Source organism: Hippocampus guttulatus, chromosome 3 (assembly GCF_054856545.1).
Source record: "Hippocampus guttulatus isolate MCC_2025c chromosome 3, RoL_Hgut_1.0, whole genome shotgun sequence".
NCBI classification, from domain to species: Eukaryota; Metazoa; Chordata; class Actinopteri; order Syngnathiformes; family Syngnathidae; genus Hippocampus; species Hippocampus guttulatus.
Window position 1 is genome coordinate 23,280,046 of NC_141263.1, and position 15,836 is coordinate 23,295,881.

At 40.0% G+C, this 15,836-nt stretch overlaps 1 protein-coding gene across 1 annotated transcript; it reads left to right on the forward strand.

Moving 5' to 3' along the window:
• Positions 1-4,738: 4,738 nt before the first annotated feature.
• Positions 4,739-15,660, forward strand: pepd (peptidase D). Its single transcript, XM_086107508.1, has 15 exons — positions 4,739-4,810; positions 7,498-7,681; positions 7,814-7,941; positions 8,012-8,075; positions 9,172-9,219; positions 9,886-9,947; positions 10,321-10,365; positions 11,328-11,403; positions 11,489-11,535; positions 12,468-12,536; positions 13,457-13,534; positions 13,751-13,899; positions 14,302-14,486; positions 14,555-14,746; positions 15,219-15,660. The coding sequence occupies exons 1-15, from the start codon at positions 4,794-4,796 to the stop codon at positions 15,360-15,362; spliced, it is 1,488 nt and encodes a 495-aa protein (XP_085963634.1). The 5' UTR covers positions 4,739-4,793; the 3' UTR covers positions 15,363-15,660.
• The last annotated feature ends 176 nt before the right edge of the window (positions 15,661-15,836 follow it).

Consider the following 15,836-nt stretch of genomic DNA (forward strand, 5'->3'; position numbering starts at 1 on the left):
TTTATATGTGGCCTCCTTCCAATCACTTGTGCATTTTTGGGTCAGCCGGGCCTTCTTCACAATATAATAGTCACTTTTAGATAAATACATAACCTAACAATGCGTTTTATATAACAAGGCGAAATGAGCTTTTGGGCTCAGGTCCCCTGAATGCAGTTTCAAGGCTTTAAAATTTGGTGTCTCAAGTGTCTGGCTTGCTTTTTGCTCAAATACGGGAGGGGGGATAGAGTTATTGAAAAGGGGTTTGTGTCCCATGCGCACACACGCACACACACACACACACACATCGTCTCACAGCAGCCAGCCAATTAGGCAACAGGATATTCCCGGGATCAACACATTAAAAAGTGCATTCCACATCATATAATAGGAAAAAAATGTCATTATGTGACCCTTTGATGGAAAAAAGAATCAAAATATTTATGAAAGATTCCATCTATAGTGATGATGAGGATTTCAACCAGTTGCAACCTCAGTGTTGCTGCTCCTTGGAATTCCTCAGTCATTTCAGTTGTTTTTGTGTCACTGTTATGCTGTTTTGGTGAAGGAATGGAAACGCTGCAGCAACGCGACCACTGGTTTCTACAGCATGACCACTTTTCCATTTTTGCGCAAAGTTGAAGTATCGTGGTCAATAGTGCGAGCGCCCGGCGTTATGCCTGCCCACATCATCAGAGTCAGGGGTGGAGCTAAGTGTTCGCCAGGTGGTGGCTGCCCACTCGGCCACCCCAAATCTAGGGGGAAGATTTTGATACCTGCCATCCTTCCTGCCATTTTCATCGCATGGGGGGGGGGGCAGTATTTTTTAATCCTTTGATGCCCTTCCACAATTAATTTATCGTGACTGTATATTCAAAGAACAAATTTACAGTTGATCTGATTGCAAAACTCCCCAGAAAAATATCTCTATCGTAAATATCGTTTGATTCTTGCAGTCAATGTCAGTCAAAATAGTTACTTTTATACCACAGCAAAGTTAAAAGCATCGCTGGGACTCATGTGACAACGGTGCTCTATAATCACCAATTTAACAAGGCAGCATTGTGTAATTGTGGATCTTTAACTGATCCACCATACGCAAACAAGGTCACCAGCCCGGCGAATAATCATCATTTTCCACTTAACTAATAATTATTTCCTCAAATACCTTTGCACGTTAAATTGGAATAGAGCAGATCTCCTGATTGCACTCCAACAAGCAAAACTGTATGCGGAACATTTTTTTCCCATCATCAAAATTCAATTCAATGTGAACATGCTTTAGTACCTCCCAAAAAATTTGTGTTGATGCATTGGTAGAAGTTTCATTCTTTCCATTCTTCTTTTAATGTCTGTTCTTCTCTGTGACTTGGAACTATTCAATCGCATATGTCCAAAGCCTGCAAACAAAAAGCTTGAAGTTACAAAAAGCTGGAGTGGAGCAGTTCAAATTGTGTCTGACACTCAAGATTAAACAAAAGGATGCGGGGGGAACTGGCGCTCAATGTGCAGTTCAGGCCCAACATCCTCTACTTCTTCCCTCCATGGCCTGCAGGGGTCATGGAGGGAGGGAGGAAGTGTGACGAGGATTCAAAGAGCTCAACAGAGCGGCAGCAATCAAAGAGACCAAAATCCTGATGTCAGTGAGTGAGGCAGGACGAGAGACTTTACACATAGGTGAGGTGATACACAAAGTGATGGTCTAGAAATAAGTCTTAAATCGACATTTAAACATTTCGACTTCCAATAAAAAGGATACCCATTATTCACTGTTGTTTGTCCTGACAAACATTTGTATTCACCGGTTGTTTTTATTCAGGACTGGTCAATAATTTTCATTGACCTACAATTTCAATGAAGCAAATCATTCAAGTATGATGAAAAATATGTTCTTTTTGTTATGTATTTTTACGTTGATCTAAACTTGAATTACTGTTGTCATAATGCGCGGAACAACACAAGACAGTCAGTCGACACGCCACAGATTCAGGCTCCATTTTCTGTGTCTCCAGTGTGTGACTTGCTTTTTGAGCAAGTGCAGGGGATTATTAAAAAGGGTTTGGTGTGCATCTCTCACAGACACACACACACACACACACACACGCACACACAAACATGCAGAGCGTCTCACAGCAGCTAGCCAATTATAAAAGACATTGCCGGTATCAACACATAAAAGTGCATTGCACATATTGGAATAGAAAAAAAAATGTAATAATTATGTGCTGCTACAATGGAAAGAAACATGTTTTTAAAAAAGTAATATACAGAGCAAAATGTGTATGAAAGATTCCCTCCATGGTGCTGATGAGAATATTTTAACCACTTGCAACCTCAGTGCTATGTAGTAATGATTTCATACGTCTTAATGAGGAATGACCTTTAATTAAACAGGCTACTGCGCTTTCCCACAAATCTTTGGTATCCGTGCGGCCGCTATGCTAATATGATCACATTCATTCATCCTTCCGCTATGCGGAACAGCGTTGCAAATGGTGTCATTTACCCCATTTACATGCAACGCTGACAAAAGGGGGGTCGTGTGCTTGTAATTCTGGGAGACCTGAATTAAGGTCTCCCAGATGTACACTATATTTTCTTGCAGCAAGAAGAAGCAGACACAAAAGGGCAGTGAAAAACAGGTTGTTGGAACACTCTGTTAAGGACAATTCTTCTTATGACAAGAGAACACATCGATCCAAATATCAATAATATTTAGACCAAAGTTGATCATGATATTAAGTAAAAGTCATGAAAATAATGACTTAAGGTCCTGAATATGTATTCAGATGCAGTACTGGGATGATGAATCCACATTAAACATTAAACATATATTAAACATTAGAAATTGCGCTGATACGATCCAGACCCATCAGCTAAAGATGAAAACCTGCAAAATAGCGAGACTATAAAAACATTTTTAACTTAAAAAAATGAGTTTCAATACATTTACGTGTGTTTCAATCTTAAACGCAATGTAAATGTGCTTCAACACATGCAACAAAAAGCCGAAAATATATAGAAATGCTGTATGTAGTTAGTCCCATCACAGATGAGCCTTCATTCTTTACATCCTAATACTTTGTAATATTAAAAGTATTTTTCTTGATTGTATGACAGTTACGGTAAATAGGATACAATGTTGCTTTAAACATTGCATGTGTAGTCAAGTAAAAGTCTTAACTGAGCTACAAGTGATCAAAGCCAACCCCGAAAAATATAAATGCCTGTACAGTATTAATCTAAGAACCAAACTGGATTTCTAAAACACTTAAATCTCATTTCAAACCAACCTTACAACTGCCAGTCTGTCTTCAAGGATGGTTAAAAAAAAAAAAAGACCCAGAAATGAAATATTTGTCTCTATGATCGGGTCAATGAAAATCAGCATTTAAAAAAAAAAATTGATATAGATCTTTATTGGACTCATGAGATTGTGCACCAAACGTCTTGCCTAATGGGGTTTGTTTGTAATTGCATTGAAACCAATGTGCATTAGTGAAGTTTTACAGCCCACTTGGGCAAGCATTAGCAAATGAATGATCTCAAAGCAGAACAAACAAGTTGCCTGTTGCCTTTAAATTACACAGACCAGCGGCTTTTAATTCTGGCCGCGCGTTTGGCTCATTTACACTGGAGGCAGCAGGTCGTTTCATTTCCATGCGGCACCTGACGCAAATACAAAAAAAAAAAGACAGCTGAAAGCATGATGGCGATGTGATGCCTTAAGGTCAGGCTTCTTAATTGCTCTATTGGTCTTTTTAATTAAAAAGTGGCATGCTTATAACAACAGGTGTGAAGCTCACTGTGAAGAAAACAGAAAGAGATGAAAGGCTGTGCGATATCCGTATGGTAAATCCTCACATGGTCTACTAAATTGAGTTTATGTTAATACATGTAAGGAAAACATTTGTGACAGACCTGTTTGATTTTCCAAACAGACAGACGTGCCAGGGGATTCACATCATCAATCATTGATTTTATAATAATTCATCAAGGTGAATGTAAATGGTTGGTAGCTTATACATGCCCTGTGATTGGCTCGTGGCCAATTCAGAGCAACGCAGTATACAATATAACCTTGAATCACTGCTCCTGAAAGTAAGGGACTCCATATTTAATGTACAAACTAGCAACGTAATGGAAAAAAAGGTATCTCGGGACCAGCAGGAATGCTAAACTGGCGCAACGGGAAAAAAGTCTGTTAATTTCAGAATTGGTTGCTCTTGTTTATTTGAGCACTCGTGTTGTACACACATACATTTTCTCCCTTGAACATACTGTACTGGTTTTGGTAAGGTATGCAGTTTATTTTTTTACAAGCCTTTCACAGAGTAGCCTCCACCATTCGTCGATTAAATTGAGGTTCCACTGTAAAGTCTGAAAAGTGTCATGCGCAGGCATCATAATTACCCATCTTAACATTATGTGCCTATGCAATGCAATTCAATTGACTATTTACTGAATTAACCATTTGTAAGGGATAGTTTCGACAGAAGCCTCACAATATATTTTATGTTAATCTGAGATTAATATTATCATTAATCGTGACAAAGATCTAGTGGGCTGTATTGAAGAAAAGAGCATGTTTTCCTGTACGAAGACCATTTAATAACGAATATTTACAGTATTATATAAAGCAGCCTGCGCTCAATATACAGTACAAGCACTACTTTCATTGTGGAATGACGTCAGGCCATTAAAAAAAGCGCTAAAGTCCGATTATTCTGAACGCAGCACAATCTCGCGTCAGGGGAAGAAAGCCACGTGACTTCCGCTAGCACGTGACAGTTGGTGGAAACCGGAACGTCGTCATGGCTGCAGCGCCGCAGTGAGTTTCTATTTCTTACTTTATGACAACACCACCACATTCTATTATTTATTAAAATGCATGCCACTGTGTTTAGAAGTGATATACTTAATGCTGTGCCGCCTCGATACCAGCGGCACGCTTCTTCAGACGTTTGTTGTAAGTTGGCTGTCAAAAGCCGTTTGCAACCTCACAACAAAAGTTCAATGTCCAATTACTAATTAAAAACACAATCAATAACTTACAGGAATTATACAATTATAGAATGTGAAACACTATTAAATTATACTACGGCAGTGCTGCGTTCTTGATCTATAGCCACTGGTTTCTCAGACGTCAAAAAAAAAGAAAAAAACCTCCCAAGTATCAAATAAAAATAATGAAAGTTCATCTACAGTAGTTACAAGTTAGATTAAAAAGAAACAAATATACTTTTAGAACAATTTCTTCCTTATAATATTTTGGTAGCGATGTATTGTGCATTTGTAAATATTGATTTGTCGTTTTATCTTAGGTTCTTAGTTTAGTGTTTAAATTCTCAATTTAAACACTAGATTTTTACACTCAATTTGTAAAAATATTCTTTTACGTCATCATTGTCAGTATTATTATTATTATAAAGATGATGGATGGATTTTTGTTTTGTTCAATCAATCAATTATACTTTAATACTCCCTTGGGAGGGTCCCCTCGGGGAAACTTTATTATTATTGTTTATGTCCATTTTATTAAATATGGAATATGGAACCTTATCAGTTTAAATTCACAAATCATATTAAAAATACTCTTTACACTATTAGTATGATCATTATTATTAGTGTGTGGTATCTATGTTATTACATAATGAAAATAGTAACAGGGATATGATCATTTTCTATATCCCTGTATATATGTAATGCTCATATTAAAACATTTAGATAATAACAAGAAATAGCATTTATATTCATTTTATATATCGTCAGATATTTTAAAAAGGTGGCTCTCAATAGTCATTGCAAAAAAAGAAAAAAGTCAATACAGAGTTTTGGAGGGGTATTTTTTTATGATAACCCCTCTCATTCTGTAAGCGAATGTGTTTAATTATTATGTGATATAATCATTGAGCGGATTGGCTTGCTATTGTAAGAAAACACACACACACACACACACACACACACTTTGATGTTTTGTGGGGGTAGTCATTCAGTTCATAGAAACGCTGCCCCCCTCACCCTTACTCCCGCCATGTTGCCAGGATGTGTAGATAATCCATCAGATATGACATAATAACATTTGAAGTGGTGTGAGGAGTCACCCCGACTGTGCAAAGATTAAGGCAGTACTTTGACAAGCTTGTAACACGGCGGGTCAGATAGCAAGTCCCTCTTTGCTGATAAGACACAGTCTATCTGATCCTGCACACTGCACTGTACTCAAGGTCGATCCATAAACCTCATAAACACTGTTATTAGGGCCTGAGCATGCGGTGCCAAGGCTCTCTTAAAATTGCTGGGTTGCTTCGTTGTTGTTGTTATTTCTGGGCTAAATAAATCACAATTTTGAGGACCTTTCTGTACTTCCAGGGGTCCTTCAAAGATCAGTTATCGAGATCCTTACTGGCATTGATGTATACATGCAGTGACACTGCACCCGACTGGCTTTTCTGAAATCGTGGCTGCTCTACTAATCGACACATTGGGCCTCCTTATTTAATAAAAGCTTACAACTGTTCATAATTTGCGCACAACTTGAGTGTTTCAGTGAACTGATTCGTGATACGTGTGTTCCGGTCAATTTCATTTGCACCACTGCGCGTATTTTGTTGAATCTGAATTCGTTGTGATACTACGTTCACTTCACACCGGAGTTGAAACGACGCTTCACCGATACTAAGACTGAGGGTGATTCATTCGGGCCACAACAGAGAAGAGAAAGGGCTCCTGCTTCTCCTGTAACAGGAAATTTGAGAAATATATATGAACGTTGCTACTCTATCAAGCAGTTGTGCTAAAAGTGAAGCTAATCCTAAATGCTATTGCTATCTCGGTTCACAGTTCGACAGCTATAAAACACCCACAGACCGCGATGTTTATTTGGTCCTACACTGCGCGCGCGCACGTTTGCTTGTGTGTGTGTGTGTGTGTGTGCGTGTGTGAGACGCAGTAAGTACATGCTAAACATCGATTGAAGTGTCTTCCAGTTCAAATTTACAAACTTCAGCAAATGGGTTCTGCCTGACTCACCTCATACGTCAATTATGTCGACGACGCGCTTTGGCACCTTTCCACGCAAACTTCGTTGACATCGCGAGAATAGTTCAATCACGTTCAGATTGACCTGAGTCAAATCATGGCTGAGGCTCTGATTTGTTTAAATTAAGACACCCTCCCTCCCCCCTCGGAACCAAAAAGGCATTTTAGCGAATCTGCAACGGTTTCAATTTGCAAAGGGACATCCCAAAATGCTCATGTTTAAAAACGTTTGTTTCACTGGAAAGCTTGCTGAACACAAAAAGTGACAATATATAGCATTTAAAATAAAAAGAAATAAAAAGACCCAAGAATGAACAAACCTTGCACCGGTCATTAAAATAGGGCGGAATAAATTACAATTGCCCTGCAAACAAACTGACAAAACATTTTTTTTCAAATCCCATTTCAGTATATGTTTGTTCCATTTTTTATTTATGTAATTATTTATTTAGTCATTTATTTATTTTTTGCTTTCAGACCGTGCTTCTGGCTGGGTAATGACACCCTCCGAGTGTCCACAGAGCTTTTCGCAAAGAACCGCGAGCGTCTGTGCTGCGAGCTGAGAGCCAAAGAAGGTGTGGAGTCCTCCTCGGTTGTGGTGCTGCAGGGCGGCGAGCAGCAGCAGAGGCACTGCACCGACACAGACCTCCTCTTCAGGCAGGTTGGTGGTTGATTCGCAAAGCTGAATTACTTTAAATCACCAGGCTGTGGTCATGGCCTAGAAAAATATTACAGTCACAAATGGGGGAAGGTGGTTCATTTGTTTTCCTCCTGTGCACTTTCTTCACTTTAGGAGTCTTTCTTCCATTGGGCCTTTGGGGTGACTGAGGCTGACTGCTATGGGGTTATTGAAGTGGACTCCGGAAAATCCATCCTGTTTGTTCCAAAACTGCCTGAGAGCTACGCCACATGGATGGGAGAGTGAGTCTTTGTGTTTTCTGGGAGCTGGAGTGTTTGGGGTAACAGTAATGTGAGCCTGTTGTGTCGACAGGATCTATTCCAAAGACCACTTCCGGAAGAAGTATGCTGTGGACGAGGTGCAATACACCTGTGATGTAAGTCTACGTTTTTAACTTTGCCTTACCCGGGGTTCTCATGGATCCCCGGAGTCTTAAAAGGCTCTAATCTATGAATTTGAAAGTAAGCCTTCATTGGCATTAGCATTAGCATTGCAAAATTTACACAATGACCTTCTCGCTGCTTAAGAATAGAGTTTTTCTCGCGGCTTCCCTGAGGCGTGCGATTCCCGCCTGGGGGGGGGAGGCTTCCACGTCAATCTGCCGCCGCTTTCTCTGTGACAGTCACAGCGGGAGCCTTCCAAAGACTAAAACGCCATAATAGCGGCTTTCGCCCGCCTTAAGTGTCGCCAGCAGGGACTTGCACTATAATCACAATAGAAAAGCACCACGTCAATATCGTGACCTTCGTAAGTGCTGCGTGCATAGCTGAGACTGACCGGGATTTTTTTTTTTTTTTTAATCTACACAAGCACTGCCTGGGCACATGTCAAAATGTTGCGCCTGGCTCGACTTGATAAGTGTTTTGCTCCAGAATGTTCTTCTACCTCAGGTTCTTCTCACTAAGGTGTAAAACACACTTTTAAAACCTCCAAAAGTGTCTTATTAATGGTGGGTTTTTTTTCTTTTCTTTTGCCCTCGGCGGGTGAGGCCAAGTGCTTCGGCAGATCCAGCAGATGATGCATTTTCATTCATGAATTTATTGACGGTTTTAGATGCCCTTGAGGTGCTCAGCAATTTAAAATGGGCACCTCATGTATATGTTCACTTGTAGAGTCTATCGCTGTAAAATTACTCGCCTCCACCATTCAGACAGACCGGCACCACTTTATTGTGTCAACGGTGCTTGTGAATCGAGACGACCTTCACCGGTGCTCATGTGTGTAAAATTAAAGGCATGTGGTAGTTGGAACGCTCCCCGGCCGGACAGCAGTTGTGTCAGGAAAATGTCACCTGACATTTTGGGCTGCAGGATGAGCAATAAAGTCATTTGAGATTCCGTCTCGCGTTGGTGCCGCAGAGCAACGACGACACCTGGCAACCAGACTCTCACTCTGCAATGTGTGTGCGTGTGTACACGAAAAGTCTTATTTGTCATTGTTTCTTTTTATTTTTTATTTTTTCTGCTTTTCAGATTGCTGAAGTCCTGGGCAAGCTGAAACCAGCCGTCCTCCTCACATTGGTATGCTGCTTTATTTCTTCCTACACCATTCTCCAGGGGTGTAACAAAAGCGGTTCAAACCAGGAAAAATCGATGTTTGATTTAAAAGGTGCAGGTGGATCGTATTTAATCGAATTGAATCGTTCCACGTTAACAAGAATAAAACTGGAATTTCGGAGGGGAAAAAGGCACGAATATAAATTATGAGAATAATGTTGACATATTTTGCCGTTTTTATTGTTGTCATACTTTGCGGTCATAACACAGAATGACATCATCGACTACAACTGTCGTGATTTCCCCCCCCCCCCCCCACTGACTAACTGGCTGGGAGAAATAATGCTATAACGCCCAGTATAGTATGACCACTTTTAGAATTCCAACATTTATAAAGGTCATTAGTCAGCAATTGTACGGTTCCACGTATGATGAATTGTTACTGCATTTTGCTAAGACTAGTTAGCAGAGAATACAATTATTATTATTTTATTTTTTTATTGCTGTTGACGCACACAAACTCAGACTTGATTGATAAAAGTCGAAGATGGTAATTAATTTAACGATACGTCGGTGTGCAGATGCATTTAACATTTCGTGTTGTGTATTTGTTTTGTGCATGTGTGTGTGCGCGTGTGTGTGTGTGTGTGTGCGCATGTGTGTGTGTGTGTGTGTGTGCGTGTGTTGTAGCGAGGACAGAACACAGACAGCGGGAGCGTCAGCCGGGAAGCCTCCTTTGAAGGAATTAGCAAGTAGGTTTGCTTTCATGGTATTTTGCTTTATGTGTTTTCAAGCATCATTTTAGTCGCGGAAACGCACGTTGCTGCTCTCTAGTCTTTTTTTTTTAAATACTCCGCACCTTCTTCTCCACCTAGTGCGGATAAACACCAGGTCGAGGAGATGGGTGGGCAGTGGGAGTGCATTTGGTGCTGTTTGGCATCGGGCTATTACCAAGCAGCTAAACAAGGACAGTTACAAACACATAAATAAATTAAATATGCACCACGAACATCATCTTATGATGATTCTTCTTTTTTTTCTTCTTTTTTTTAAAGAAAGGATATTAAATGTAAAGGTATTTTATTGTCTAACTGAGCTACTTTTGTTTTCTTTCTTTTGATTCAGATTCCAAGTGAACAACATGTTGCTGCACCCAGTCATTGTGGAATGGTAAGTCGTGACATGCATGAAAAAAACAAAAGTCCTTCTCCCAATCTTCAGACATTTAGCAAATAGAAGTCATTTTGGTAATTCTAGGTGACCTAGAACAAAGGAAAACTTGAATTAGTTTTTTTTAAGCCTCTATAATTTGTAATTTGGCTTCATTAGAATTTCACACTTAGCAACGAAAAATAAATCCTTGTTTCTCAGTTCATGTTCTAAAAGTTCAGTCGACCTTTTGCGACAACGTCATCCAATCTTCACGAAGCAGGTTTGTTTTGCCCACACCCCCATCCCCCCATCCTCAAGCCGGTTAGTCGTGATTGAATACGTGCACGTCTGCTTGTTCCCTGCATTAGACTTTGGGGCCATCAGATGAATTGACATTTCTGGCCAAAATGAGGCGGAATGCTCTTGAGTCACACCCCCTGTCGACAGAGGCAACGTTTCTACCGCATGGCAAAACAACAACCCCCGCCATTTATCACATGGCTCTGCACTAATGCCTTGCCCTTTCACTCTCCATTTTCCCACGACGTTTTTGTTTGTTTCTTATTATTTTCCGACACGCGGTACGTCACGTGCCGAAATCGCACAATGATAACATGCACGCATTGTCATTGATTTTAGGAACAAAGGTGACAAAAAGAAGAAGACTGTTGATATCATGGTGGGGAAGAAGAAGCAAAAATACAGGGAAAGAATTCAGAAAAGTTTTCCCGAATGAATTGTTTAACGGTAGTGTATGTTTATCAATGTATAGAAAGTGGCCGAGTACAGAAGGACTCCATATTGAAAGATTCGGGTGCACCTTGTGAGTATTAGCAAAGCTTGGAAGGTGACGTTTTTACCCATGTTTGACACAAAAGAAAGTGCCTTTTAACAAACCGATTTGTTAACGCGCGCAGTTCACTCCTGCTGACAGATTTGAATCGCATAGGCCCACTCTTTGTCTCTCTCTGTCCCTGCAGCCGCCTGATTAAGACGGACATGGAGCTTGAGGTCCTGAGGTACACCAACAAGGTGTCCAGCGAAGCCCACAAGATTGTAAGTAGCAGATTTAAGCAGAAACATCATCTACAGTATGTAGCCTGTTACTCACGAGCATGTGTCTCTTTGTTTGTTTTTATAGATCATGAAGAGTGTGAAACCTGGACAAAAAGAATATGAAATGGAAAGGTAAAGTCAGGAGTAGGTCTGTCTATCGGAATCTAAAATCTAACCACCACAATACTGTATTAACATACTGTCAATTGACAACTCTGGAAGCTTCATTATCCTTGTAAAGGTTGAATAATTCCTACGGGTTTTGGATCTCATTAAGTTGTCTGAACCTAATAAAGTGACCAGTGAGTTTACAATAGCTGTTATCAAATGTATACCATCCATCCATCCAAACATCCATCATTCACGTAAATGTTTTGTAGCTAGGTATTAATTAGTTGGTTACAATATTTGACCTCATTGTAGTACACTGGCTCGTAAAGTCAGTCAGTTGAATAGTAAAAGTAGGATTCTGTTACTCATTTAACTACGGTTGTCAAATAGCTAGCTAGCGAGCAAGCAATGATCATTCAACTACATGAAGTACTGTCGTAGCATAGCTAACCAATTAGTCAGCCAAACAATGAATTAGTACAGTCCTGCCAGTTAAGTCACTCTCGAGTTAGTCAGTAGTAGACTTATATAAAATAAGTTATTTAGTTAATGAAAAGTAAATTGTCAAGCAAGTTGATCAACCAGTCAAATAGTAAGTTCTTTATTCAAATTATACGTAAAATAATGTGCTAGTCAGCAAGCTAGGCAGTTGTTTTCTCAGTCAAATAGTTATGGTAGGCGCATTCTTTTATGTTACCTCACTAAAAAGGCTATCACATTGTTTATTTAGTTAGTCATCCAGTCAGATAGGTGGTTAAGTTCCCTAAATATTCAATAAAATAAAGTCTTTATCAGGATGCTAAGTTTTAGTTCGCAAACGATGAATCTTTTTAGAAATCAGTTAGCCGCATGCACACTATCAGTTTTGCAGATTCTTGTTCATTAATTTAATTTAATATTGTTTTTATTTTTGTATTTAGTTATTATATACCATGTATTTTCTTTCTTTTCAGCCTGTTCCAGCACTACTGCTACACTAAAGGAGGAATGCGGCACACCTCGTACACTTGCATCTGCGGAACGTGAGTGGGCTTTCTCTATAACGCACTAGCAATATTGAAACCAAAATAAAATGGATTCCGCTTGTGCTTTAAAATGTAATTAGTGACATGGTTACGCATGAACAGCTGCAAATCAAACACTGTTGTTCTGTGTATCCAAGGCCGCGCGTAATGAGTTTTTCTCGGGGATTACTGCTTATTAGCTTAACTTTGTGTTTACAAACAAGGCTTTGTCTTGATTAACAACCTGAGCCATGTCCAAACTTTGTAGTGAAATAAGGTCATCAGAGGCGACGTACATGACATTTTTGACACCGATGGACAAAAGCTAATTAGTTCCCTTCAGAGTCTTCATGTACCACAGTCTAAACCTAAACTTGCTTTTGCTAATTACAGTGCAACCACGAAAGTCCAGTTCCACGAATGTTGTCCAATTTGGGATTTAAGCCACATATTCACAAAGATGCCTGTGATTGGACATAATTTCAGTTACAGAACGTTACAAATTGTCATCAAAGGAAGTTTGGACGTCGTACTAGAAACACTGATTTACGGTACTTGTTTTTGCCATTAGCTCGCTTGCGATTGAGCTAGAATACTTAGGTCCGTAAATATTGGGACATTGACACAATTATCATTGTTTTAGGTTTGATTTGAAATGAACCCAATAAGACTTGCTTTCGCTGCCAACTTTCAGCTTCTCAGCCTAAGGATGACCTGCTTCACTGATTGTGACAGTTCTTTGGATGCCATATAAAGAGTTGACAGCAATGTTAATGTTTTTGTTACACTAGTGTGACAATTACAAATGGAAAAAAAAAGTGATGCAGCAAGTAGAGTACCATACATCTCACCTTGCAGTTAGGAACTTTTATTTCCAAGTAAATCGTGGTGTTTTTACCTCTATAATGAAGTTTGATGTTTGACTGTGTGACCCATAGGGGCAATAATGCCTCTGTTCTGCATTACGGTCACGCTGGGGCTCCCAACGATAAAACCATAATGGACGGCGACATGTGGTGAGTGCTAAAATGTTTATTCAATTTTTTTAGACTCTCAGAACTAAATATCTGAATTGTCTGAAACCTCTGTGTACTATTTAAGTCTTATGATGGTGACACTTGGACCATTGGAGGGATGAGTTATATTGCTATTATTTCTTACAGGAAAACAGATTTAAAAACCATAACAAATTGAAAGATATTTTTGGGGGCTGGGGGTGTTTACTCCTGCAGTTTGTTTGACATGGGCGGCGAGTACTATTGCTACTCGTCAGACATCACATGCTCCTTCCCCGCCAATGGCAAGTTCACCGCTGACCAGAGGGCCATCTACGAGGCAGTCCTAAAGGCATCCAGAGCGGTCATGGCCGCCATCAGACCAGGTGATACTTTGACTGTCAACATTAGAAAACGGCACTGTGTTTGTTAGCAAACAAATTTGATAGTTGTCTAAGATTCAAATGAATCAAATATTAACTGCCTAGTCCATCGATTATTTACTTCCTCGCAGTCAGTTTGTTAGTTGGCAGCTCCATATTTAATCAGTTAGTTCGGTGAATTTAGCTAGTGAGTCAGTCAGTGAAATTATTCTCTTGGCTTTATAACACCCGAGTAAATTGTGTTCTTTAAGTTCTTTAAAAGGAGTATAGGTGTCTCTTCAACCAAATTACATGTGTTCACCAGTTACAGTACTTTTGTTTCATTACAACGATATGATAATCACTGATATGGAAAAAGTATGATTATTTTCCAATCAGAATAGTTAACAATGTAAAAATGTCCAGGTGTGAAGTGGACCGACATGCACCGTTTGGCTGACCGTGTTCACCTGGAGGAGCTGGTGAAAGTGGGCATTCTTCAGGGCAGCGTGGAAGACATGGTGAAAGTCCACCTTGGCTCCGTTTTCATGCCCCATGGTCTGGGTCACCTGTTGGGCATCGACGTGCATGACGTGGGCGGTTATCCCGAGGTGAGAGCGCTGTTCTCGGTGGATGCTGAGAAGCCGTTGGATCGTGCGGTAACGTAGGTGTCCCGCAGGGAGTGGAGCGCATCGACGAGCCCGGGCTGAAGAGTCTGCGGATGGGCCGCCTGGTCCAGGAGCGCATGGTGCTCACCGTGGAGCCTGGCATCTACTTCATCAACCACCTGCTGGATCAGGCCCTGGCCGACCCCATGAAAAGCTGCTTCATCAACAACCAAGTGCTCAGTCGCTTCAGAGGCTTTGGCGGGGTCAGTATAGCCTGTATTTATTCGCTCTATACCAAGGTCAGCAAGAGCTTGTATATTGATTATTGCTTATTTCACTCAAAAGCATATGTAATTATTGAGCAAGCATGTTAGTTTGTTTGTTAAGTCAAGCATCCGTCAAGTCGTTGCTTGGCATATTTTCTAGTTCGTCAATCACACTCTGGTTTCATTAGCTACTTAATTAGTTATTCAGTTAGTCAAAAATTGATCATTACATAGTACATTGATCAGCTGGTTTGGCAGCTAAGTAGATCACTGAAATTGTAACACCGTTATTCGCCACTTAGTCAGGAAGCCAGTCAGTCAAATATACAGAAATGTAAGGGCATCATCAGAATCTGAATTCCTTCATTTTGTTGGTCTGCACCCTATTGAGTTTTAGTGTATTGTTATGTTGTGTGTAAACGTTAATGATGTTTCTATTGATCGCGCCCTATTGAAATCATCCTGGCAGGTTCGCATTGAAGATGACATCGCCGTCACTGCAGATGGCATTGAGTTGCTTACCTGTGTCCCAAGGACCGTGGAGGAGATTGAGGCCTTTATGAGCGCCTCAGACAAACCTTTCAGCTCGCTCGTGTGCAGCCAAAAATTTTGATCCACCACAACTCTCTGTACATATTCAAAACTAAACAATCAACCAACACAAGATGAACAGATACAAGCTTGATCATGATGCAGAAAAAAAAAAGTAACATCAATCAGTTTTAAAATACCACCTCAAGTAGGTACCTGGAAGTAGGTATTCAAATTGACACAAAAACAAATGTTGTATAACTGAATAAAATGTGATTTTTGCAAACGAAAACAAATGTTGTATAACTGAATAAAATGTGATTTTTGCAAACGAAAACAAATGTTGTATAACTGAATAAAATGTGATTTTTGCAAACAAATGCAGTTGACGTTCTCCATTATTTAGAGGGTGCACTTGCTTATATCTGCCACTAAATGCCACTCTTTTAGCCATGCAGCCATTGCCTTATGCCTGAACAGAGCAGTGCAATGTTTCTTTGAAAGACAGTACAGCTGTGTTCAAATACCGATTGGTTTTATTTTTTTAGTCTTTTTA